General features: G+C 38.3%; 1 protein-coding gene across 2 annotated transcripts in view; it reads left to right on the top strand.

Moving 5' to 3' along the window:
• The window catches only part of PPARGC1A (PPARG coactivator 1 alpha), a 106,419-nt gene extending 98,728 nt beyond the window's left edge, over window positions 1–7,691 (top strand). For both annotated transcript variants that reach the window (XM_069593787.1, XM_069593788.1), the window contains exon 13: window positions 4,937–7,691. In XM_069593787.1, coding sequence (XP_069449888.1) covers window positions 4,937–5,040 — 104 coding nt within the window. In that variant the 3' untranslated portion in view covers window positions 5,041–7,691. The remainder of the gene's footprint in view (window positions 1–4,936) is intronic.
• The last annotated feature ends 19,464 nt before the right edge of the window (window positions 7,692–27,155 follow it).

Genomic DNA, 27,155 nt, shown 5'->3' with positions numbered 1-27,155 from the left:
CATTGAATTTCTTATAGTTGAGCTTATATTATACATATATAGCCTTTAAAAATCTACTTTTCTAAATTAATATTATGTAAGTTCATTTTTTACTGTGACCCAGGGTTAAAAATGATTTGCCAGTATATTTTAGTGGTTGTACAGTATTCTGTTTGATGAGTAGTACCATTATATTTAATCATTCCACCATAGCTAAACACATTTTCTTGTTTTGATGTTATAAATAATAGCACAATGGACATCTTAATTTCCTTTCCAGTTTTAATTTTGCTCCTTTCCATATTAGTCCCTATCTAATGTGTGTATTATAAGCATTTATGTTCCTTTATGAAATAATGAAGGAAAATGGCAAGTGTCTTATGCATACGACAATTATTTAAATCAATTTATAATAATAATCATGAAATTAACATGGAAATCTGCTCTTAAGCATTATTACATGTCTGTCTGTACTTACTTTGGCTTGGTATAAAGAAAAAAAGTAAATACCAAATACAGGTTTTTTTCCTTCCTTCCACCAAATTGATGTCTTCTAGAGTAATTGATACAGGTGGGGTGCATTGTTCAGGGGGAATATGCTATAATTCACTTCACAAGCTAAATAGATAGTACGAAGCAGGGGAGAGGCAGCTGACTGTTAGAGGCCTAGGGATGAAAATATAAAAGGTGGCAAGTCATTTGTTCAAATGTTGGCTGATAAAAACAGTCCAGACAGACTGAAATCTTGAGTTGATTTGACTTATTTTCTTCAGTGATGAAGGCCAGGGTGTTTTCTAGTGTCTCAAAACATCTAAAGTTTAAAATAAGCTACCTCGAGGGGTCTTTAGATCACGATTCATCACTGGTAGAGGGAGCATTGGATAGTACTTCCAAATTGAACTGGAGCCTCCCTGAAATATTTCTAAGAAGAATGCTTCCCTCCTTGTTATCTCTCTGCCTCGCCAGTGGCAATAGAAACTTTACCATTGCTAAGCTGGTTCTGTATTTCCTGAAAAGTATGTTTGATGTGTATTGTAGCAGCATAGGTTTTTCCAATTCCCTCCAGCCTTACAATCACAGGAAAGGTAGTGGATCTGAGTACAGGCCTAGTGTAGTTTGACAGCACCTTGGCACTGGAATCTTGCAGGCCTGGTTTTGAAACCTGAGTTAGCTTTTGACCTTGAGCAATTAAACTCCCTCAGCTTCTGGTGCTTCATTTGTAAAATACCTTATAACATTGCCATGAAGATTATATACATGTTTATGAAGCCCTTAGCATAGTGTCAGCGTCTGGCACAAAATAGATTCTCAATAAACGGTAGCTGTAATTATAATAAAAAATGATGACAATGGGAAGTTATAAATTTCAAATTATCTTAAAATGAAAGCATCAACACCAGCGACTAGCTTTGGATCTGAACATCATCATGTATGTCTTGTCTCTGTTCTTTGAAGAGTTCAAGTTAAGTGCTTCAGGCCATGAATGCCGAATACGGTGCATAAACCCAGGGGGTTGCAAGAGTCAGACACAGCTTAGCAACTGAACAACAAGCATATACTGGACTCAGAGGAATTGGCCGCTTATGTGCACATCAAGAGTAAAGTGTTAAAATGACGTGATACTGATTAGTTTTACCAAAAGTAAAGCAACCTATCATTTAGATTACTATTTTTTTAAATTTTTATTTGCTTTCCTAAATTAAGTTAGTTCACATATCCCATTTCTCTGATATTTTAAAATTGAAGTATAGTTGATTTACAATGTGTTAGTTTCAAGTGTGCAGCAAAGTGATTCTGTACACTTGAAACTATATATACATGTATATATTTATTTGCAGACTTATAAATGATACCCATTTTAACTGGTATGAAATGATACCTCATCATAGTTTTGATTTATATTTCCCTAATAATTAGCAATATTGAGCATCTTTTCATGTGCCTATTGGCCATGTGTATGTCTTCTTTGCAGATATATCCCTATTTAAGTCTCCATTTCTTGGCTGTTGAGGTTACTTAATGGTTATTACAATACTATTAATGCAAAACGCAGTGATTTCGGTTACCATTTATGAGCCAGATTTATAAATGAGACTCAGAATTTAAAGGGATGATCAAGCTTACCATGATGAAGACAGTATTTAAGTCTGGTTTCTGTGAATCTGTTATCTGTATATCTTTCTATTTACAGTTCTATAAACAAATGGATCATTCCATTTGAAAGAGCTTGATGAAAAATCTTAAAAAGACAGAAATTAGGATTATAGGGTAAAAATAGAAGGATGGATCAGGATTAAGAATATGATCATTTTAATCGGGAATTAGTTACGATCAAATTAGAATTTATACTTAAGCAAGAAAAAGGAAATAAATAACATGTTGGTCACAAACTATGAACTCAGAGAAATGTATTATATTATCAGCATCCTGAATATATATGTAATTTTTAATATACACTTGCCATTCATTGGTAAGTCAGTACCAGATCCCAACACAAATATTTTCAATCAGGTTTTTAATAATATGCAGGTGTTCAATAAAATGCATTTATTTGACAAGTACTGAGTCTCTACTTTGTGCCCACAGTTTTCTAGGTGCTAGGAATATAGCTGTGATGTGACTTATTTCTATTAATATAATATTATTATTTATAACAATTTATTTTAAAACTTATTAGAGTGGTTTAAAGATTATTCCTAAAAAAATTTCATTATATCTTACTTGTGGATATATATCCTTCCTTTACTAGAGAGAAAGTGGATGTTATTGCCCTAGAAGTTACAGGTGGATGCATTCTCTCTTCAAGCAATAAAAATTATTTTGTAGGTGCCTATTGACATATGTATGCCCATGAAAGTTGGTATATATATAAGCATCAACCACCGTATTTCACAGTAAAGAAACTCTTGAGAACCACTGTATCAAAGTACTTTTAATATTTGCTAATGAAAACACAGAAAGACTGAAATTCTGAGTTTCGTGTAGAATGATCTTAATTTAAGACATTTTAATTCTCAAAATTTCCTCCAAGGAAAGCTTCACACATATGTTCTTGATGGTTCTATGTGGACTTCATGTCACACAGACTGCCATCATTGAATGACTCATTCATCTTCTTCTACAATGCAACTGAAATTCTGATTTCAAGCTAATCTCTAGCAATGAGCAGGACTTATTTTTTGTCTTTATAAAAAGATTAAGGTTTGAACAACAGCTGCTCAGGCAGCTTTAGTTATACAATCAAACTATTCATTAGGCTTTCAAGAGAAGAGTGTAAGCCAGTGTAATTTAAGATTGATCGTGTAAATTTTGGTGATGAAAGATGGGCCCTTTTTGTCCTATTTTTGTATCTGAAGCTGACTGTAATTGTTCACCTTACCTGGACAAAGAAAGGTGGTAGAGACAAGGGATGATGTGAATGGGAAAAAAAAGTGAAAGAATTTCCTTATCTTTAATTGTAAGATGTCTTTAAAGTGGATCAAAGCTGGTAAGGTAGGGGAAACAGCCTGGTTCTGTAGAACTTGAGGGATTCGCCACCTTTTCAGCAGAACAACTTGTGAGGTCAATGATTAGCCTCCATTTTATCTTATATTACCCTTTTCTGCCACTTTGAGCATTTCTATTTTGTAATTTAATCTGGGTAAAACACAAATGTGCATATTTTAGTAGGATTGTTAATGTTTCCCAGAAAGGTTTTGTCTTCCCTTCACGTAAATACAAAAGAATGAATGTGTTTGCCTATTGTATATCCAAGGTACCCTTTCTCAAGCTGAAAGACCTGAAGGAATGGTAGACTTTTTCTTAGGTGTCAATGGAGAAAAATAAGAAATATTCTAAGGATTTTTACTTTATACCCAGTGGGACTGAAATATAGCAATTTTGTTCAGGGCTACTGAAGTGGCATGTGGAGCTTTGCACAAATGCTTACTTTGACTAGTTTAAGGATCTGAGAAAGACCATAGCTTTGTTTGAAGTTGTGTGTTAGTCACTCAGTCGTGTCCAACTCTTTGCGACCCCACGGGCTGTAGCCCACCAAGCTCTTCTGTCCATGGGATTCTCCAGGCCATAATACTGGAGTGGGTTGCCATTCCCTTCTCCAGGGAATCTTCCAGTCCCAGGTAATGAACCCAGATCTCCTGAACTGCAGGCAGATTCTTTACCATCTGAGCCACCAGAGAAGCCCCATTAATGAGTAGAGAGGCTGAAACTGCCCTCTCTGGACGTGAAGCATTTTCCTAAACCTTCTAATTTGGGGAGGGCTTGTACCACCATTGCTGGGGTCCCGTGAGGCACTTGAGAACTTACATCCCTCCAACTTTCTCAAGGGGAACAGCAGACTGATGAGTCTGGCTTTTATACTTAATGAAATCAATCCCAATGAACAGAAAGATTAGTTCCAGCTTCTACTTTTTTCTCTCCACCTAAGTTGTTGAGGAACCTGGGGAAGTCATTTAACATAGCAGGAAGGAGGAGGGGCCTCAGTTTTAAAGCATGTTGATTGCCTAGGTTGCTATTGAAAAGAAATAGCCTGTTTTGATTACCTCCCAGGAGTGTTTAAATCCAGAATGAGTCAATAGATGAGTGTTTTGAGTACTCATTACTCCTTACCCTCTGCAAATACATACAAGTGGTATAAATAGATAAATATATAAGCATAATTAATTAAAATATTGGTGTGTTTATGTCATACCATCTACCATATAAGTACCTTCTGCAAATATACACTTAATTATTAATATTCATACATATAAATACCTCCTGCAGATATATATGTAAATATCCACACATATGTATGTATATATCAACACAAACCTCATATGCTAATAAAAGTTGGGCATATTTTGTTAAAGTGTATTAACTGGATAAATTGTCTTTGAATCGGGTTATCTTAAGTTAGATGATTGAATTAATGACTGTAAGCAAAGGGTACATCTGACCTGGCTTGGGTTTCTTTCAGATTCAAATTCAGATGACTTTGACCCTGCTTCCATCAAGAGCAAGTATGACTCTCTGGATTTCGATAGTTTACTGAAAGAAGCCCAGAGAAGCTTACGCAGGTAATATGTTCCCTGGCTAAGGATGACAGAGGCATGGTGAATACCTCACGGGACAGCGCGTCCTTCCCTAAAAGACTATTGCAAGTCATACTTAGGAATTTCTCCTACTTTACACTCTGTACAAAAACAAAACAACAACAATACAAGAACAACAACAATGGTTTACACGAACCCAGCTGCTGAAGAGGCAAGAGACAGATTGGAATTCCAGTAAGCACATGTTTATTCATGGGAGTCAGCTTTGCTTTCCCTGAGTCTCTTGATGACGGAGTGTGTGTGTGTGTGTGTATGTGCGTGCACGCGTGCCTGTGTGTGTGTGTTTGCCTGGTTTGGGGGAAGTATGTATGTACAGGTGGGGACTGGGGACACCTGACCAGTGCGTGCAAGGGCAAACCACTTCGAATGGCAGCAGTTCCATGAAGACACACTTAAAACCTAAAACTTCAAAACGTTCATATTCTATTCAAAAGGAAAAAAAAAATACGTACATCCAAAAGGAAAGAAAGCTAACCAACCAACCACAAGCCACCCTAAAATGACAGCCACTGATGTCTGGGCATCAGCCTCCGTACTCTGTTTTTGTTTTTTTTTGTTTTTTTTTTTTTTAAGAAAGTGCAAAATCAACGTGAAGCAAGCTTTCTCTCACAACATAATGATTATATGACAATCCTGAAGAAACCGCAGGTTCTGTAGAACTCATATCCTTTCTCTCTCTTTTTCTTTCTTTTTTTCCTTTTTCCTTTTGCCAAGGAATCTGGGTGGGAGAGGATGCTGCAGGCACCGAACGCTCAACTTTCCTAACATTTTGAAGTTTCTGTAGTTCGTCCTTCCTCCTGACACCCATGTAAATGTCCAAAACGTTGATCTCCCACTGCAAATTTCAAAAGCCTTGTCAATGGTCAAGCGTGCAGCTTGTTCAGTGGTTCTTTCTGAGGAGCGAGCACGGTGTTACATTACTAAGGAGAGTTGGGTAGAACTCTCTGGGATGTGTTCAGATAGTATAATTGCTACATTCTCTGATGTAGTTAAGTATTTACAGATGTTAAATGGAGTATTTTTATTTTGTGTACATACTATACAATGATGTTCTTTTTTTGTTACAGCTATGCACTGTAAATGCAGCCTTCTTTTCAAAAACTGCTAAATTTTTCTTAATCGAGAATATTCAAATGTAATTATGAGGTGAAACAATTATTGTACACTAACATATTTAGAAGCTGAACTTACTGCTTATATATATTTGATTGTAAAACAAAAAAAGGACAGTGTGTGTGTCCATTGAGTGCAACACAACAAATCGATGCTTTATGCACAACCATCCCCTCTTAGGTGAGCTTCGATCTAAGCATCTTGTCAATAAACCTCCTAGCCCCCTAAAGGTATTAACCACTTCTGCAATATTTTTCCACATTTTCTTGTTGCTTGTTTTTCTTTGAAGTTTTATACACTGGATTTGTTAGGGGAATGAAATTTTCTCATCTAAAATTTTTCTAGAAGATATCATGATTTTATGTAAAGTCTCTCAATGGGTAACCATTAAGAAATGTTTTTATTTTCTCTATCAACAGTAGTTTTGAAACTAGAGGTCAAAAATCTTTTTAAAATGCTGTTTTGTTTTAATTTTTGTGATTTTAATTTGATACAAAATGCTGAGGTAATAATTATAGTATGATTTTTACAATAATTAATGTGTGTCTGAAGACTCTCTTTGAAGCCAGTATCTCTTTCCCTTGGCAGAGTATGATGATGGTATTTATCTGTATTTTTTACAGTTATGCATCCTGTATAAATACTGATATTTCATTCCTTTGTTTACTAAAGAGACATATTTATCAGTTGCAGATAGCCTATTTATTATAAATTATGAGTTGATGAAAATAATAAAGCCAGTGGAAATTTTCTACCTAGGATGCATGGCAATTGTCAGGTTGGAGTTTAAGTGTTTCATTTGGGAAATTCCGCTTTGCAGAAGCAGTGTTTCTACTTGCACTAGCATGGCCTCTGACGTGACCATGAAGTTGTTCTTGATGACATTGCTTCTGCTAAATTCAATTAAAAAAAAAAAAAAAAAAACTTCAGTAAAACCTCCATTTTTGAGCATCAGGATTTCCTCTGAGTGTGGAGCCCTGGAATGGAAGTCAGTAAAGTTTGGCGTGTGTACTCAAGTTTCTGAGTTGAAATTCAATTACAGTATGGCCGACATGACTTTTCTGGAAGACATGATATACCTACTATGTAACCATTCTTTTCCTTTCTCTCGCCCAACACGATCGTATAAAAATGGATTACACCCCCAGGCCAATGCAGCTAATTTTGAAAGCTGCATTCATTTATCACCAGCATATTGTGTTCAGAGTGAATCCACTGTCTGTCCTGTCGGATGCTTGCTTGAGTTTTTGGCTTCTTATTTCTAAGTAGATAGAAAGCAATAAAAATACTATGAAATAAAAGAACTTGTTCACAGGTCCTGCGTTACAACCGTAACACATCTTTAATCTGCCTAATTCTTGTTCTGTAGGTTAAATGCAGGTATTTTAACTCTGTGTGGACGCCAAACTAAAGTTTACAGTCTTTCTTTCTGAAATCTGAGTATCTTCTGTTGTAGAATAAGAATAAAAAAGACTATTAAGAGCAATAAATTATTTTTAAGAAATCGATATTTAGTAAATCATATTATGTGTTCAAGGACCAGATACGTTCTCTATTTTGCCTTTAAATTTTTTGTGATCCAATTTTCAATACATTCTCCTTTTTGCCCTGGATCGTTGACATGAGTCAAAGACTGGGTTTCCTTTCTTACTTGTCAAAAGACAACACTACAGATTTCATGTTGAGGATTCATTTACTCCCACCCTTCTAGCCTGACAAATAATTTGTTACCATGAAGATAGTTTTCCTCCATGGACTTCAAATTGCATCTAAAATTAGTGCAAAGAGAGAATCACTAGACCATCCAAATACAGCTTTTGTATCTTATGCAGACACTGTGGGTAGCCCATCAAAATGTAAACTGTGTTCCTTTTATTTTTATTTTTAATTTTTTTGGAGAGTATATTTCAAATGAACACATGTACCCCATCATCACTGGAGGCAAATTTCAGCATAGATCTGTAGGATTTTTAGATGACCCTGGGCCATTGCCTTCATGCTGTGGTAAGTACCACATCTACAATTTTGGTAACTGAACTGGTGCTTTAGAAATGTGGGTTTTTTTTTTTTTTTAAGAAATGTAGCAGAATAATTCTTCCAGTGCAACAAAATCAATTTTTGCTAAATGACTGTGAGAGCAACGGTTGGGCTGTCAACATTCAAAGCAGCAGAGAGGGAACTTTGCACTATTGGGGTGTGATGGTTGGGTCAGTGAAAAAAAAAGGAAACCTTTTCATGCCTTTAGATGTGAGCTTACAGTAGGTAATGATTATGTGTCCTTTTTTGATGGCTGTAACGAGAACTTCAATCACTGTAGTCTAAGACCTGATCTATAGATGACCTAGAATAGCCATGTAATATAATGTGATGATTCTAAATTTGTACCTATGTGACAGGCATTTTCAATAATGTGAACTGCTGACTTGATGGAGCTACTTTAAGATTTGTAGGTGAAAGTGTAATACTGTTGGTTGAACTATGCTGAAGAGGGAAAGTGAGTGATTAGTTGAGCCCTTGCCGGGCTTTTTTTTTTCCACCTGCCAATTCTACATGTATTGTTGTGGTTTTATTCATTGTATGAAAATTCCTGTGATTTTTTTTAAATGTGCAGTACACATCAGCCTCACTGAGCTAATAAAGGGAAACGAATGTTTCAAATCTACTTCTGCTTTTCTTATTTATCATAACCAAACTCCTGGCACGTTCCTCAGATCAGTACACGTTACTCGCTTATCATTATTCTGTTTCCTCTCTGGATCACCTGCCCTCCCCTTGCTTTTCCATATTCATGAATGGATTTCAGCTCTAAGGTAACGTGCGCCTTCTGTATTTTACCTTGTCTCCTTTCAAACAGTAAAGGCGGAACTGGTGATTTCTCTAATGAGAAGTGACGTCGGACTTTATCAAACAGATTAGCTCTGTTTTTGTACTTAACCCTGGAAAGTATGAATTTTAAGTACAAGCCACTGCCTCAGTGAGAAAGCTGCTGAATATTTCAGTTTAGGAAGCAATTCTACCATAATGGACTGAATATATATTTTTATTGAAGTATAGTTGAACTATACTATCCATTGAACATAGATTTACAATGTTATGTTAGTTTCTGGTGTACAGCATAGACTGAATATTTCTTGAAGACTTGTAACAGAATGCACCTCCCTGTCTCTCTGTCATATGTAAGTCATCAGGTTAAATATGGGACAAGTTGATAGATTACTGCTGGTATGGTTTGCTGTCAGGATGTCTACCATGCTTTGTAGGTGATTGGTGGTCCTCATGACAGAGATGACAGAGAATGTGTTACTAGCACTCTGCCAAATCTGAATTTCAGCTGGTGGTCTCTACTCCCAGCTGCTTGTAAGATTCAGCATAAGCCTAGCCATGGGGAATGTGGCTAAATATATTTCAGCCCCCAGTTCCCCTTTCTCCTACAGAAGAAAATATTCATACTTATTGGAAATGTGATAGGGCTACCAATAATACATTGAAACCTGCTAAGTAACCCAAGAAGCTCTTCTTATGGCTCTCTTTCTATTTTGTAGCACTGTAGGATTTTCCAATTATTATATCAAAAGAGAAAATAAATCTTACTCTCATCTTACCCAAATATTGCATTCTTCTACAACTGTGATTCAGTGGATAAGCCTCACATCACAATTTGTCTTCACTGATGGTTAAAATGCACAGGGCATTTTGAATATTCTGGTTGCAATTAGCAAGAGCAGTGGAAAAATTACAATCTTCCTTTTAAAGGGTTAACTTTTTACCCTTAAAAACCTTTTGAGGGTAAAGAGAGATTTTCAAAGGGAAAAAAATAGTAGCCACTAGTCGTGTAGAGGGGCATCCTGACTAGAGATAAAGGATTCATTTGATGTTGTCCTCAAACATTAAATCACTTCCATCCTTGAAGATATTAATGGCAAAATAATTATGGAAACCAAAATTAGGTTGACGAAAATAAATGTACACTGGATAGGAATAGTTTATTGAAAAGGAACTTGTTTCAATTCAAAAGTCCTCCAAACTAAATCTGTTTAATGTGATATTGGTTCAAAATCCTTTTTCAGCATTGCCAGTTTTCTCTTTCTTGTAGTATTATTTAGCTAATCATTGCATAAATTTATGACTGAGAGCATTATTATACTCATTTGACACTAGTGTTACTAGCTACAGTTGTAACTCAGTATTAATTATAGAATGTTTTAACCAAGGCGTAGTTTTTGCAATGTTTACTTTATATTAATCTTATACTTTGCTATTCTCTTTGCTAGTCCTTGTTTTCAAACACAGTATACACTATTATAAATCAATCTTCGTACTTTATCAAACAGCAGAGAGTAATAAAGAAGGTCACAACTCATAGAGGAGCTCCTTAGAGGTTTGTAACATCATGATTTAAATCTCAGAAAGATTTAATCAAAAACTGAATTAATCCCTGGGGAAATAGATGTTATATAGATTCTATTGATGGGCACAGAGAAGCTTATTTCTTTTCACTAGTCTCTGTTAACATGTTGGGGAAAGGAGCAAAGTTTTTTTCTGTGAAAAAGAAAATAAGATTTCCTTGGTGGGGGAAGGATAATATGCAATGACCTTTTTGTCCCGTTTCTTCCCTTTCAGTCAACATGTTCCTTTTTATTCTCTTTACCATGGTGTTATCTACTCTTCTCGCTCATGGTTAAGTTAAATGCCCTCCACGCTCCTGCTCCCTTCAGTACATCCCATGTGATTCCAGTAATTCTGCAAAGTCCCACAAGCTCCACTCCAGTCAAGCATGTGGAATGTGTGAGTCACAAGAGCTGGTTTCCAGGGCTTCTGTTGCAATCAGGTGACTGCCCCTGAGGCAAATTCTCAGCATTCAGGGACAGTGGAAACTTGCAGGAAGAAATGATCAGAAAATTCGGGCATGTCTAGGACCATGTTATACTGGAAAGCCTAACATTGTTCCTCGTTAGACTGTATACTAAGGACAAAATGCCATTTCCCTCCCATATGCCTCTTTTCTGTCCATCATTCTACAGGAATGTGATCATTCTCCTTTTAATCCTAAAACCATTCCTTACCATCGGCTGACTTATAAAAGGGGCAGAGTGGAATTAATTAATTGAGAAAAAGTGAGAGAACTTTTAGAGGAGAAAACCAAATGATCCTATAATATTTTCATGATTAAATTAAATGAGCATAATTATACATGCACATATGCATACCAGGACGTTATTATCATCAAGAACCTTAAAATATTATATTGTTCCAAATAAATGCATATAGCACTTACTGAAGACAAGTAACTAGTGTGATATTTGAATTTGCATATTGACCATTTTCATATATTTTCATATATTAATTTCTAGTAGGAAGAAGCTGAATTATTAGGGAAAATCCTGGGGTGATTTAGAAAAAATATTGTGCTTCTGCTCGTTTTGGAAACTCAGGAGCACTTAGCAACATTATCTTTTTTTCCACATAGTTTTCTGTGATGGATTTTCAACAAGATGACATCCAAGTGAAAGCCAAAATTAAATGGGAAGGAAAGAATGTTAAGTGGTAAAATCCTAAATAGCTTATTAGACGACTTAATTGGAGAGAATTTATTTTTGCCGCTGTTAGGAGGTCTATCGTCAAGCTTCTCTTTAACAATACTAATTGAAAAAGAAAAGGGGGACTATGGTAATATAGTTACCACACAATACCCTCCAGCAAGTCATTTAAGGAAATTCACAGGTACTTTCCTTTGATTCACTTTGGTGTTGTTGAAAATTATTCATATCAATGCTATCACACTTCATTTCCAACCCGATCTCTTATTCCTACCAGAGCTTCACAGTGCACTAAAAAAGGACTGAAAAGAAAATGAAGCTTGTTCCTAATTTAACCATGTAGCAGGTTTTCAGCTTGACTGCTATATCCTTTAGTCAAATGACTCATGTTGTAGTACTTAGAGGTATTGCCCTCTGTAAGCATGTCACTATTTGTTGATAGGAAGGTGTGTACACTGTCCAGAATGATGATTAATTATTCTACTTGCCAGAGAAGGCTAAGTTAGTAAGCAGGTCACACAGCATGTCATGTGGCCACGTTACTTTCACGTCAGGTAACTTCATGATCAAGGGCAACACATGGCCTAATTACTTTTCCTCCAGTTATCTGGCTACACGGGTCAACATCTGAATTGCTATCAGACCATCCAATAGAAAAATGATTGCAGGGAAAGCAAAAATTGGAGATCTCCACCACACGTTTGGCCTCTGGGTCTGAGGCTAAGAAGTGCCTATCTGTTGGCACTGACAGTTTTCCATTTTTAATGGCAGATATGGGGACATCCAAAGGGAGCGTCAGTGTATGCTCCTGATGAATGAAACGATTCATAGAGAGCTCATAAGAGTTCCTTTGTCACATGGTGCCAGGGTCTCATTGAGCCACCTTCTGCCATGACACACCATGGCAAGAACTAAAACTAGAAAGGTCAGCTGAAGGAAAGAGATGGAATAAATAGAAGGTTAACCAAACACAGTTGAACTTCAAGTACACAGCAAGGCTCGGGCAAAGATTCTCCCTGGTTTCTTTTTTGCCCTGTATGTGACTTATTTCTATGGGATTATATAAACAAAAGGGGTGATTGTACAGTGAGGACAGTGGAACTGTGAATAAGAGAATGGACTTTACAAAGCTGGTTCCATATGTAAGTGTGGTTCTGTGTCAGCTAGAAGGCAATTGGCTTTAATAGAACTAGTGTTTTGGTTGAAAGAGTTGCTAAAATCCTGTTAGCTGCCTGGACTGTTAGACTGGTGGGATGCTCTTAGAGACTTCCCTAATCAGGTTTTGGAGAGAAATGTTCAGTTTTATTTTTGTGGATTGATAAAAAGATAACCCAGGTGTATACAATAAATAGGACTCTTCACCTTCCAATGATGCATTGCAGAAGATCCCATCTTTTTCCTTCTAATTGGTTCAGTTTTACCGTTCCCAGGGAGCATCAGAGACTTACAGCATTTTGAAGGTTAAACTTGAACCTCCTCAACATTCATATCTAGTAGGTACCATGGGGACATTTACTTAAAGGCATTATTTGCTCTTTCTCATGCTCTTAAAAACTTAGCCTTACCATCTCCATTTGGAAATTTGATCAACTTGGAGGTGCCTCTTCTCAGAATCAGGGGACACACCTGGCTAATCCACATGGCCAAGCTCAGTGAGGTCAGTTAAAATTACAAAGAGAGCAAAAAGAGCAAAGAGAGCAAAAAGACAGTTTCACCTCAGGTGACATCTGAGACTTTTCCTCTAACATCTTAATTTTCAAATTAGCTGAATCTTTTCTGCTACAGTAAGAAGGCTAATATGAAAATCTATCTTCCATTTGAAAGTTCCAAAAACTCAGGCTGTGATTAAAACAGTGAGGATACTGATGGTAACCATGGTGGGTGGTATCAACTAATATTTATTGTGGGCTTACAATCTTTTTGTCACTTTGCTTGACTCTTTTTGTGAAGGTTCTTAATAAATCCTCCTAAAGTAAAGAATGAGATAGTGCACCATTATTCTCACCTTATAAATGAGAAAATGGAGTTATAGAGAAGTAACTACCAAGATTTGGGTAAAGTCCAGTTCCCTAAAACATATTTAGTTGACTATTGTGCTGTATATAACAGCTCCACCAACAAAATACATCCAGAAGAAAACATTTTTCCATTGGAGATGATTAAAAAGTTTGTGTGGTTTTGTTATCACCATCTTGTTAAAGTCAAATCTTGTGTATAACGCATTCATTAATTTCCCATTCACTGAACACTTCCAATGGGCCAGAAACCACACTAGGTACTAGGAACAGAGGGACTAGCTGGAAATATAGTAAGACAAAATTAGACTGTGTACTTCCTTATAGCAACAGTAACGCACTCTTGTCAGGAGGGTGAGAGTATGTGTGTGTGTTTACACATACATGTGTACATGTGTATATGTACAGTTGATTGTTGATCAACATGGGTTCAGTACAGTCGCTCAGTCATGTCCGACTCTTTGCGACCCCGTGAACTGCAGCACACCAGGCCTCCCTGTCCATCACCAACTCCCGGAGTTCACTCAGACTCATGTCCATCGAGTCTGTGATGCCATCCAGCCATCTCATCCTCTGTCATCTCCTTCTCCTCCTGCCCCCAATCCCTCCCAGCATCAGAGTCTTTTCCAGTGAGTCAACTCTTCGCATAAGGTGGCCAAAGTACTGGAGTTTCAGCTTTAGCATCATTCCTTCCAAAGAAATCCCAGGGCTGATCTCCTCCAGAATGGACTGGTTGGATCTCCTTGCAGTCCAAGGGACTCTCAAGAGTCTTCTTCAACACCACAGTTCAAAAGGATCAATTCTTCAGCGCTCAGCCTTCTTCACAGTCCAACTCTCACATCCGTACATGACCACAAGAAAAACCATAGCCTTGACTAGACGGACCTTAGTCGGCAAAGTAATGTCTCTGCTTTTGAATTTGCTGTCTAGGTTGGTCATAACTTTTCTTCCAAGGAGTAAGCATCTTTTAATTTCATGGCTGCAGTCACCATCTTCAGTGATTTTGGAGCCTAAGTCTGACACTGTTTCCACTGTTTCCCTATCTATTTCCCATGAAGTGATGGGACCAGATGCCATGATCTTCGTTTTCTGAATGTTGAGCTTTAAGCCAACTTTTTCACTCTCGTCTTTCACTTTCATCATGAGGCTTTTTAGTTCCTCTTCACTTTCTGCCATAAGAGTGGTGTCATCTGCTTATCTGAGGGTATTCATATTTCTCCCGGCAATCTTGATTCCACCTTGTGTTTCTTCCAGTCCAGCGTTTCTCATGATGTACTCTGCATAGAAGTTAAATAAGCAGGGTGAGAATATACAGCCTTGACGTACTCCTCTTCCTATTTGGAACCAGTCTGTTGTTCCATGTCCAGTTCTAACTGTTGCTTCCTGACCTGCATACAGATTTCTCAAGAGGCAGGACAGATGGTCTGGTATTCCTATCTCTTTCAGAACAACATGGGTTAGGAACGCCTATAACCTGTACACTCAAAATCTGGGAATAACTTTACAGTCAGCCCTCCATATATGTGATTTCACATTACATCATATTTAAAAATCCAAGTATGGTATAAGTAGACTCTAGCAGTTCAAATCCGTGTTGCCCAAAGGTCACCTGTATATGTATACATATGCATATGTGTGTATGTATATACCTGTGTATATGTATCTGTGTGTATATATGTATATGTTGTGTGTCACGTGTGTGTGTGTTTTCTAGAAAGTATATTGCTACATAACTAACGTCTATGAGGTGGAGGCCAGAGATTCTAATACTTAATGGGCACGAATGGCAAAGGGCTGTGATCCCATGGGAAACAATTTGATTTAAAAGGACTGACAGTCAACTTTTTTAAAAAGTAGACCTCCTCCCTGCTTTGAAGTTGGTACACCATTACCACTTAGATATTTGATAATAAAAATAATCAATATTTTATAGGTCTTTATGGTTTTCCCAACACTATTTAAAAGTTTTAAAACATTATTTTAAAAGCTATGTGACAAGCTACAAGTACAATCACTAACCACCTTTCAACTGAATGCTCTCCTTTTCCTGTGGGTATGGTCATTGTTATCTTGAATATCAGCTGTTCATGACAGAAGACCCTCTTAAAATTTCTCATGTGTTTTTGTATGAATTTCTCTCTCCAGTGCTAACCTTTCTATAGTTAGGTCTTAGGATTACTGTGGAAATCAGTCACTAGATACTCATAATTCAAGTTTATGGCTGGCCTTTTGGGGGTAGTGTCCATATAGCTGGAATCAATAGCAGAAGAAAGAGGGTTCACTTTCTAACACGGCAATATTTGGGCTACATTTCTAATCCATGTAGCCAAGCTCAGTGAGGTCAGTTAAAATTACAAAGAGAGCAAAAAAAAGCAAAAGATGCCATTTGAGGCAACATGGCTGCAGCTAGAGATTTTCATACTAAGTGAAGCAAGTCAGAAAGAGAAAGACAAATACTAAATGATACCCCTTATATGTGGAATCTGGGCTTCCCTTGTGGCTCAGCTGGTAAAGAATCTGCCTACAATACAGGAGATCTCTGGGTTGGGAAGATCCACTGGAGAAGGGAAGGGCTGCCCACTCCAGTATTCTGGCCTGGAAAATTCCATCAACTCTATAGCCCATGGGGTCACAAAGAGTTAGAGATGGCTGAGAGACTTTCAAACTATGACACAAATGAACCTATCTACAAAAGAGAAACAGGCTCAAGTCACAGAAAATAAGCCAGTAACAGTTGCCAAGATGGGTAGAGGTTGAGGAAGGGATGGAGTGGGATGTTGGGATTAGCAGAAAAAAGCTTTTATGTATGGAATGGATAAGCAGCAAGGTCCTACTGTACTGCACAGAGAACTGTACTCAAATCCTATGATTAACCATAATGGAAAGGAATATATGTATATATATATGAATATATATATATATATATATATGAATCACTTTGCTGTGTAGCAGTTCAGTTAAGTTCAGTTACTCAGTCATGTCTGACTCTTTATGACTCCATGGACTGCAGCACCCCAGACCTCCCTGTCCATTACCAACTTCCAGAGTTTACTCAAACTCATGTCCATCGAGTTGGTGATGCCATCCAGCCATCTCATCCTGTGTGGTCCCCATTTCCTCTTGCCCCCAATCCCTCCCAGCATCAGGGTCTTTTCCAGTGAGTCAACTCTTCGCATGAGGTGGCCAAAGTATTGGAGCTTCAGCATCAGTCCTGCCAATGAATATTCAGGACTGATTTCCTTTAGGATAGACTGGTTGGATCTCCTTGCTGTCCAAGGGACGCTCAAGAGTCTTCTCCAACACCACAGTTCAAAAGCATCAATTCTTAGGGGCTCAGTTTTCTTTATACTCCAACTTTCACATCTATACATGACTACTAGAAAAACCATAGCTTTGACTAGATGGATATTTGTTGGCAAAGTAATGTCTCTGCTTTTTAATATGCTGTCTAGGTTGGTCATAACTTTTCTTCCAAGGAGCAAGTGTCTTTTAATTTCATGGCTGCAATCACCATCTGCAGTGATTTTGAAGCCCCCCAAAATAAAATCTGTCACTGTTTTCCCATCTATTTGCCATGAAGTGATGGAACCAAATGCCATGATCTTAGTTTTCTGAACATTGAGTTTTAAGCCCACTTTTTCACTCTCCACTTTCACTTTCATCAAGAGGCTCTTTAGTTCTTCGCTTTTTGCCATAAGTGTGTTATCATCTGCATATCTGAGGTTATTGATATTTCTCCCGGCAATCTTGATTCCAGCTTGTGCTTCATCCAGTCCGGCGTTTCTCATGATGTACGCTGCATTTAAGTTAAATAAGCAGGGTGACAATACCATATTGTAAAGCAAGTATACTTCTATAAAAAAAAAAGAAAGAAAAAGAAAACAAGAAAAATTATAAAGAGGTTAGGAGAGGTAGTTTATCATGGACTTTGGGTTTTGGTATTCTATGATCCTTAAAAAGTAGTCTAAGGCTTTTGGTCTCCATGGTGGGAGAAAACATTGCAGCAATGACTGGTTTAACAATGACTGCATAATGGATATTGTCACAGACTTTTTAAAATGCTTTTAAGTTTTAATCAGAAAACATATCACACAGACAGGTAAGTGCATAAAATAATCAAATACACCCTCATGTATTCACTTCCAGAGTTTATGGGATCCTAACATTTACCCACTATGCTAAAGATTGCCCTGAAAACAAATCACATACCAGTCTCTTTTCTTCTCCTTCCCTCCTCAGTAGTGACCTGCCTCCTGTGGTTGGTATGTAGCTATTCCTATCCATTTCTTTTTCTCTTAACTACCTTTCCATGTCTCCCAAGTAAGATGCAGTATTATATTGTGCCTTTTGAAAACTTACATGATGTTTTCCCACTGTACCGTATCCTTTTCTGCAATTTGCAGTGATGCCTTTTAATGCAAATGCAATTAGAACAATTCAGCCTTGCTATAAGCCAGAAGGAAATCCTTCTTTCCAGGTGTTTGGAGTTGCCTTAGCAGCTGCTCCAACTGTCCCAGCTAATCATTCTTCACAGCGTTCCTGACATTCATCTTGGTTTCCTATTTATCACTTTGGCTCATGGTTAAGTGCATTTATGCAATATCTTTAAAAGTCTTCGACCCTTGATCCACAGCCTCATCTTGCTTATTAAGTGGTTATAAAGTTATTCCAAGGGAACAAGAAGTCATAAAATCACAGCAGAAGTTAGAAACCCATACCTAGGGAGTCTTTGTTTGTTTGTTTTAAATAATATAATGGATTCTGATGTTTCTTCTTTGTTAAGTCAGAGATTTTTGCCAGACTCCTAACCTTCCCATTTCCACATACCTGTGCATGGCCATGCCCTCTCCAGAAAGGACATTGGGAAGCCCCAGCACTGAAGAAATTATTTCTTGTAATAGTAACCAATTAAACTAGTTACCAGCTGGGGAGAATGTTTCAGCACTTAAGTTAATTGAACTGTTGCAAACTAAATATGATTCTAAATTGTTCCAGTATTCTAAAGCACTTCATGCGTGCAGATAAAAATGAAAAAAAAAATTACCAAATCGGTTTGAAATGTGCAAATCAGGCGTATAGCACTGACATTTAGATCTATGACCTGATAACTGTGCAGTAGGTACCTTGAAAAACTTTGTGGGCTTATTTTTTCTTCTTTTGCTGAGCTCTCCTTTGCAACCCCTGAACCACCACTCGATGTGATATTCAGTAAGTGGAAGTCAGGCTGCAATCGAAATGACAACTGTCTGCACTAGGGTTTTTCTACCAATTTCCTCAGAAAATAACCTCTTTGTGATTCATTCCATGGGCCAAGTAAGAAAGAAATTGTTGAGAGAAGGTTGGACTTAATAGAGCAAATACAGTTGTGTGTGTGTGTTCCCTCTTGGAGAGAATGTGGCTAGAATGTGGTTTGTGTATCTGCTTGGAGGGCATAGTTTTCCTTGAGGGTGGCCTCTCTGTATTGAGGACCATTGTACACAATCCGTGAATATTTAAATTCAAGAGTAAACCTGGATGGTAGAAGATACTGCTCCTCCATTGGATTTGTCTTTTCTTCATGTCTCCCCATTGCCCCCAAAATATACAGATGCTATTCCTTCACAGAGCTTTCTGTGGCTGTGAATTTTCCAACCCTCTACATGGTTAGGCCAAAGGTTGGATTTGGATGGATTGTTTAAGATGCTGGGATGGGCTGAGAAGCCCTCTGCAGCTTAATGAATCACCATGAGTAACAAGTTACTCAGGATCCGTGGTAATTCTTATACCCCTCCAAGGACACTCCTTCCCCTTCCAAAGGAAACTTACAAATACGATGATGAGAAATACCATATCCACTGACTTCATGGTCTCTGAGAAGATAAATAAAATTCAAAGAATTATAGAATTAACAACAGGAGAAGGGTCTTAGGGGTCACAGTCAAGAACACTCGGGGTCATAGAGGGTAAGTCTTTGGCTTCCTGTCACACAATGGTTAGAATGTAGGCTGTCATTGTTATCTCAGTGACATCACAAGTTGCTGAGCACCATACAATATCAGAATGGGAACCAGCAATACATTGCCAAGAATAAATCCACACAGAACAAACTTGAGTCCATAAGGACAACAGGGATATTGACTAACCAGCCAGTGAGGCAGAATTAATCTTATTACGGATTAGACTACTGCACCCATAGTAAGAGTTGAGTGGTACATGGCAGTTTCCTTTCTCCAAAATATTTCTTCTATGGCTGGTCAATCATACTGGAAATTTAACACTTAGTGATTCACATACATTTTAATGAAACTGAAAGTACTCTTGGGAAAGATGAAAAACTATGGCCATTACCAGTTCTAACTCACTGTTGCTCAGATCATTTCAAGATGATATAGGTGGTTGTGTCAGAGCAAAAGTGAGAGCAATCAGAACACCCAAGACCTCCCTCACTGGAGGAATGCAGGAAGGACAATAACACTGGGCAGAAGAAGCCCATACAGTGAGCATATCCTTGCCTTCACTATCACGCTGAAGTTTGAGTGAGTCCCTAGGAGAAGTTGTAATACTCACTTATATTCTCAATACCTAAGAACTTTCTTCCTCACTTATTTAAAGACATTCATAAAATATTTACTTAATATTTACTTTGAGGTAGAACTAGAAGGGATGAATCATGTATTTCCTACACTTAAGAAAATCCCAGTCAAGTGTGGAGACATATAGAGTACTTGATTAAATTTAGAAACACATCTGCTATGTTCCAGACAACATTGTCATCACCAGAGTAGCAAAAACCAGTTAATGAGAAGCCCTGTCCTCAAGGAATTTGCAGTCTAGTGAATGCATACAATGTGATGAGTGAATAATTCAGAAACATCCGAAGATCTATGGGACCAAATTCATTACTCATCAGGGAGAATGGACAGTGACAGTTCCATGGGATCTTTTTTTCTTTTTAAAAAAATTTTTATTTATTTTTAATCGAAGGATAATTGCTTTATAGTATTGGGTTGGTTTTTGCCAAACTTATTACCAGAATTGACCTTGATATGTGGAACTGGCAGTACAAGAAAGAGAAGCAGTAAAATTCTCTCTTTCCCCAGATCTCTCCTGGAGTGGAGAACAGTCAGGGTTTCCTTAATATGTCTGCCTATGAATACTTGCCATCTTTCATTGACTTCGTTCAGGGGTTGCCTTCTCCAGAAAAATCTTCCAGACCTCTCTCTCCCCACTTTGTGCCTGAGATTTGTAGAACTGACTTGTTCGATTTTGTCTTCTGTGTATACACCTATCACAGCAACCAGAATATCATATCCTAATGTGTTAGTCTACCTTTGTTTTGCCCTCTGAGTTTGTGAGGATGTTGGCTGGCTGACTGGTTAGATGAATGAACATTGACAGAATTTTCAGCTTTTGCTAAATGAATCCACAAATACCCTGGCTCGGAATCATTTCTGAATGATCATACTTTTCTAGCTCCTATAAGAAGGACAATTTATGATTCTTGATTTGGGAAAATGATCCCTCAAAACTTCTATGAGAAATTAGGTGCAAGGAATACTCATATAGTAGCATTTCCCCTCTCTTGGCTCATTCCAAGAAACGCCCCCTAAAATGAGAGTCTCCTATGAGAGACTGTGACTTCTTCATTTGAGGGCAGTTGTAAAGAGCTCGTTGTACCCAGTGCTTGAGAAACATGGGCTGTCTTTCCTCAGAGCTTTTTGACTCCCCTCCCCACCATGCCCAGGCTCGTTCTGGGGAATCTGCCTGCTGCTTCTTGCTTCTAAACATACTTTGGTTCTCTTTCCTAGCTGCATGGTCTAATTTCAGATTTCTTGGATAACACATCACCCAGGCCAACCTTATGGCTCTTTACCCAAGTGGGAACCTGGGTCAAGGCAAGGAGCCTGCTGATGACTGGGGCACAAAATGAGGTTTCCTAGGAGTTGGTCATTATTTTCACCAACTGGTTATAGTTTAAGGGGAATTTCTCTAAGGGCACAGAGATTTCTGCTGATCCAAAGGACTTCTTACGGAAGCTTGAAACAGCACAAAAACTCCACCTGAGCAAAAACGGCAGAAGCAGGGGAGATTTGCTCGTACCTTCCAATATCTACCCCAAAAGTCTCATTTCTGCTATTTCTATGGCCAAATGAATTGTCACAACCATGGGCATCCCTTACCCAACAATCTGTTTATCAAGAAAGAGAAGCCTGTTGTCTCCCAGTTTCTACTTTCCAGGTGACTGATATTAATTAGTTTGCAGCAAGCACAGTTTATCTCTAGCTGAAACCAAAGCAGATGAAAAGACTGCCATGCAATAAGATTTCTTTTCTTGAAACGATGAATGGGATGAAGATACTTTACTGGGAGAACAGGTTTCAGGTGGAGCTTCCATCAGCCATACTTTGAAATGCATTGCTAAACTATGGCTGATCTGGGTAAGAAATAAAAATAGCTTGTCATAGTTTGACGACATTAACTCATTTCCAGCACAAGAGGCTAAGGCCCCAGCAAAATGATAGACTTACTGTGAGAGTAAAAAGTGCCAACTCCGTTAATAACACTGGAGTTAGTTCTCTATTATTGGCATTTTTTGAAAGATATCACTAATTTCCTCAAAGCTCTGATATCACTTTACAATTCACCTCCATGCCCCAATGCAGAAAACAAAGCTTTTAAATCACTCTACCTTTTTATTATTGAGATAACTCCTTAAAATTGTTCCTTCTGGCTAGTTTGCATATGGAGTCAGCATTGAATTGTGAAGAAATTGACAAAAATAATTAGGACAATCTGACCATGAAATAACTGTCTACCATAGCTGTGTGATCCCAGCAAATTTACTTCTTGATGTTTTCAGCCTCAGTTTCCTCAAGGAAAATGGGAAGACAAAGCCCATGCTGTGGGGTTGATATGACATTTCTTAGTCTAATTTATGTAAAATTACCCAGTATGATGAACATACTTATCTTAATGCCTTTAAAAAATTGGGAAACAGTGATGAAATCTGATGTCAAAGGACACTTCATATATGTGTGTGTGTACATATATATATGTGTGTATATATATATATATATATATATATATATATATATATATATATGTATCAGCTCAGTTCAGTTGCTCAGTTGTATCCAACTCTTTGCGACCCCATGGACTGCAGCACGTCAGGTCTCCCTGCCCATCACCAACACCCAGAGTTTACTCAAATTCATGTCCATTGAGTCAGTGATGCCATTCAACCATCTCATCCTCTGTCATCCTCTTCTCCTCATGCCTTCAATCTTTCCCAGCATCCGGGTCTTTTCCAATGAGTCAGTTCTTTGCAACAGGTGGCCAAAGTATTGGAGTTTCAGCTTCAGCATCAGTCCTTCCAATGAATAATCAGGACTGATTTCCTTTAGGATGGACTGGTTGGATCTCTTTGCAGTCCAAGGGACTCTCAAGAGTCTTCTCCAACACCACAGTTCAAAAGCATCATTCTTCTGAGCTCAGCTTTCTTTACAGTCCAACTCTCACATCCACACAAGACTACTGGAAAACCATAGCTTTGACTAGAGGGACCTTTGTTGGTGAATTAATGTCTGTGCTTTTTAATAAGCTATCTAGGTTGGTCATAACTTTTCTTCCAAGTAGCAAGTGTCTTTTAATTTGTTGGCTGCAGTCATCATCTGCAGTGATTTTGGAGCCCCCAAAAATAAAGTCTGTCACTGTTTCCATTGTTTCCCCATCTATTTCCCATGAAGTGATGGGACCAGATGCCATGATCTTAGTTTTAAGAACATTGAGTTTTAAGCCAACTTTTTCACTCTCTTCTTTCACTTTCATCAAGAGGCTTTTTAGTTAGTCTTCACTTTCTGCCATAAGGGTGGTGTCATCTGCATATCTGAGGTTATTGATATTTCTCCTGGCAATCTTGATTCCAGCTTGTGCTTTATCCAGTCCAGTGTTTCTCACGATGTACTCTGCATAGAAGTTAAATAACAGGGTGACAATATACAGCCTTGATGTGCTCCTTTCCCGATTTGGAACCAGTCTGTTATTCCATGTCCAGTTCCAACTGTTGCTTCCCGACCTGCATACATATTTATCAGGAGGCAGGTCAGGTGGTCTGGTATTCCCATCTCTTGAAGAATTTTCCACACTTTGTTGTGATCCACACAGTCAATCCCTTGAATCTATTTGTCACTTCCACTGTATAGTCCTAAAGGATTTGATTTAGGTAGTACCTGAATGATCTAGTGGTTTTGGCATAGTTAATAAAGCAGAGTCTTTTCCAATGAGTGAACTCTTTGCATGAGGTGGCCAAAGTACTGGAGTTTCAGCTTTAGCATCATTCCTTCCAAAGAAATTCCAGGGCTGATCTCCTTCAGAATGGACTGGTTGGATCTCCTTGCAGTCCAAGGGACTCTCAAGAGTCTTCTCCAACACCACAGTTCAAAAGCATCAATTCTTCAGCGTGGGGGCAGGAGGAGAAGGGGACGACAGAGGATGAGATGGCTGGATGGCATCACTGACTCGATGGACGTGAGTCTGAGTGAACTCTGAGAGTTGGTGGTGGACTGGGAGGCCTGGCATGCTGCGATTCATGGGGTTGCAAAGAGTCAGACACAACTGAGCAACTGAACTGAATAAAGCAGAATTAGATGTTTTTCTGGAATTCTCTTGCTTTTTAGATGAACCAATGGATGTTGGCAATTTGATCTTTAGTTCCTCTGACTTTTCTAAATCCAGCTTGAACATCTGGAAGTTCACAGTTCACGTACTGTTGAAGCCTGCCTTGGAGAATTTTGAGCATTACTTTACTAGTGTGTGAGATGAATGCAATTGTGTGGTAGTTCAAGCATTCTTTGGCATTGCCTTTTTTTTAGGATTGGAATGAAAACTGACCTTTTCCAGTCCTGTGGCCATTGCCGAGTTTTCCAAATTTGCTACTATGTTGAGTGGAGCACTTTCACAGCATCATCTTTTTGGATTTGAAAGAGCTCAACTAGAATTCCATCACCTCCACTAGCTTTGTTCATAATGATGCTTCCTAAGGCCCACTTGACTTTGCATTCCAGGATGTCTGGCTGTAGATGAGTGATCACATCATCGTGATCATCTAGGTCATGAAGATCTTTTTTTTGAATAGTTCTTCTGTGTATTCTTGCCACCTCTTCTTAGTATCATCTGCTTCTGTTAGGTACATACCATTTCTGTCCTTTATTGTGGCCATCTATGCATGAAAATTTCCCTTGGTATCTCTAATTTTCTTGAAGCGATCTCTACTCTTTCCCATTCTATTGTTTTCCTCTATTTTTTTCCACTGATCATTGAGGAAGACTTTCCTATCTCCTTGCTATCAGAACAAGACCCAGTTTTCCCCTCAGTCAGTCACTTCCATCAGGAAGCTTCCGTAAGTCTCTTATCTTTCTCCATCAGAGGGCAGACAGACTGAAAACCACAATCACAGAAAACTAACCAATATGATCACATGGACTGCAGGTTTGTCTAACTCAGTGAAACTATGAGCCATGCCATGTAGAGCCACCCAAGACAGATGGGTAATGGTAGAGAGTTCTGACAGAATGTGGTCCACTGGAGAAGGGAATGGCAAACTACTTCAGTCTTCTTACCTAGGGAACCCCATGAGCGGTATGAAAAGGCAAAAAAGAAAGGACACTGAACAGTGAACTCCACAGGTTGGTAGGTGCCCAGTATGCTACTGGAAATCAGTGGAGAAATAGCTCCAGAAAGAATGAAGAGATGGAGCCAAAACAAAAACAACACCCAGTTGTGGATATGACTGGTGATAGAAGCAAGGTCTGATGCTGTAAAGAGCAATATTTCATAGGAACCTGGAATGTTAGGTCCCAGAATCAAGGCAAATTGGAAGTGGTCAAACAGGAGATGGCTCAGTGAACTAAAATGGACTGGAATGGGTGAATTTAACTCAGATGATCATTATATCTACTACTGTGGGCAAGTATCCCTTAGAAGAAATGGAGTAGCCATCATAGTCAACGAAAGAGTCTGAAATGCAGTACTTGGATGCAATCTCAAAAATAACAGAATGATCTCTTTTCATCTCCAAGGCAAACCATTCAATATCACGGTAATCCAAGTGTATGCCCCAACCAGTAACGCTGAAGAAGCTGAAGTTGAAAGGTTCTATGAAGACCTGCAAGATCTTCTAGAACTAACACCCCCCAAAAATGTTCTGTTCATTATAGGGAATTGGACTGCAAAAGTAGGAAGTCAAGAAATATCTGGAATAACAGGCAAATTTGGCCTTGGAGTACAGAATGAAGTAAGGCAAAGGCTAACAGTTTTGCCAAGAGAACACACTGGTCATAGCAAACACCTTCTTCCAACAACACAAGAGAAGACTCTATACGTGGACATCCCCAGATGGTTGATACTGAAGTCAGATTGATTATATTCTTTGAAGAATATATATGTATGTATATATATATTCAATTCCTACATTCTAGACAGTGAGACAAACAAAATACAAACAAAAACACAAAAACCATGTTGGCTCTGGAACTCAGGTCTGGTTGTAATAGTGACCATCTGTGTTTTTGGCCCATGCATTTTACCTCTCCAAGCACTGCTTTCATAACATCTCTAAAGTGAAAGGGGAAGATAGCTTCCAATACTAACATGCTATAGAAACAGAAAAATACTCTTAGTTCATTAATCTCTCATCTTTCTCTTTTTGTTCTAGCCACCACTCCTTCATTTTTGTTTTTTTCCCTCTACGTGTCTCTTTCATGTTGATATTCCCCTGGCTTTTTTCTTTAATCATCTTTCTTTTCTTGATGCATGTTCTCTTTGAGATGTTTTATTGAGCAATATGAGAGTGACTTCCTGAAGACCATGGAAGATGACTTCTAAACCAGTTTCTTCCACCCAAGTCACTCTCTCAAGCTTCGGACTCATAGACCTACTGGACATTTTCTTTCGAGTTTCTCCTGGAAGTTTAAACATAGTATGTCTCAAACTGAGTACATCTTCCTAAAAATTTATTTATAAAGCTCAACATTCAGAAAACGAAGATCATGGCATCCGGTCCCATCACTCCATGGGAAATAAATGGGGAAACAGTGGAAACAGTGTCAGACTTTATTTTTGGGGGCTCCAAAATCACTGCAGATGGTGACTGCAGCCATGAAATTAAAAGACGCTTTCTTCTTGGAAGGAAAGTTATGAGCAACCTAGATAGCATATTCAAAAGCAGAGACATTACTTTGCCGACTAAGGTCCGTCTAGTCAAGGCTATGGTTTTTCCAGTAGTCGTGTATGGATGTGAGAGTTGGACTGTGAAGAAGGCTGAGCGCCAAAGAATTGATGCTTTTGAACTGTGGTGTTGGAGAAGACTCTTGAGAGTCCCTTGGACTGCAAGGAGATCCAACCAGTCCATCCTAAAGGAGATCAACCCTGGGTGTTCATTG

The sequence above is a fragment of the Ovis canadensis genome, chromosome 6 (assembly GCF_042477335.2).
Source record: "Ovis canadensis isolate MfBH-ARS-UI-01 breed Bighorn chromosome 6, ARS-UI_OviCan_v2, whole genome shotgun sequence".
Taxonomy (NCBI): domain Eukaryota; kingdom Metazoa; phylum Chordata; class Mammalia; order Artiodactyla; family Bovidae; genus Ovis; species Ovis canadensis.
The sequence above is the reverse complement of the archived record's forward strand: the minus strand, read 5'-3'. Positions and strand labels throughout refer to the sequence as shown.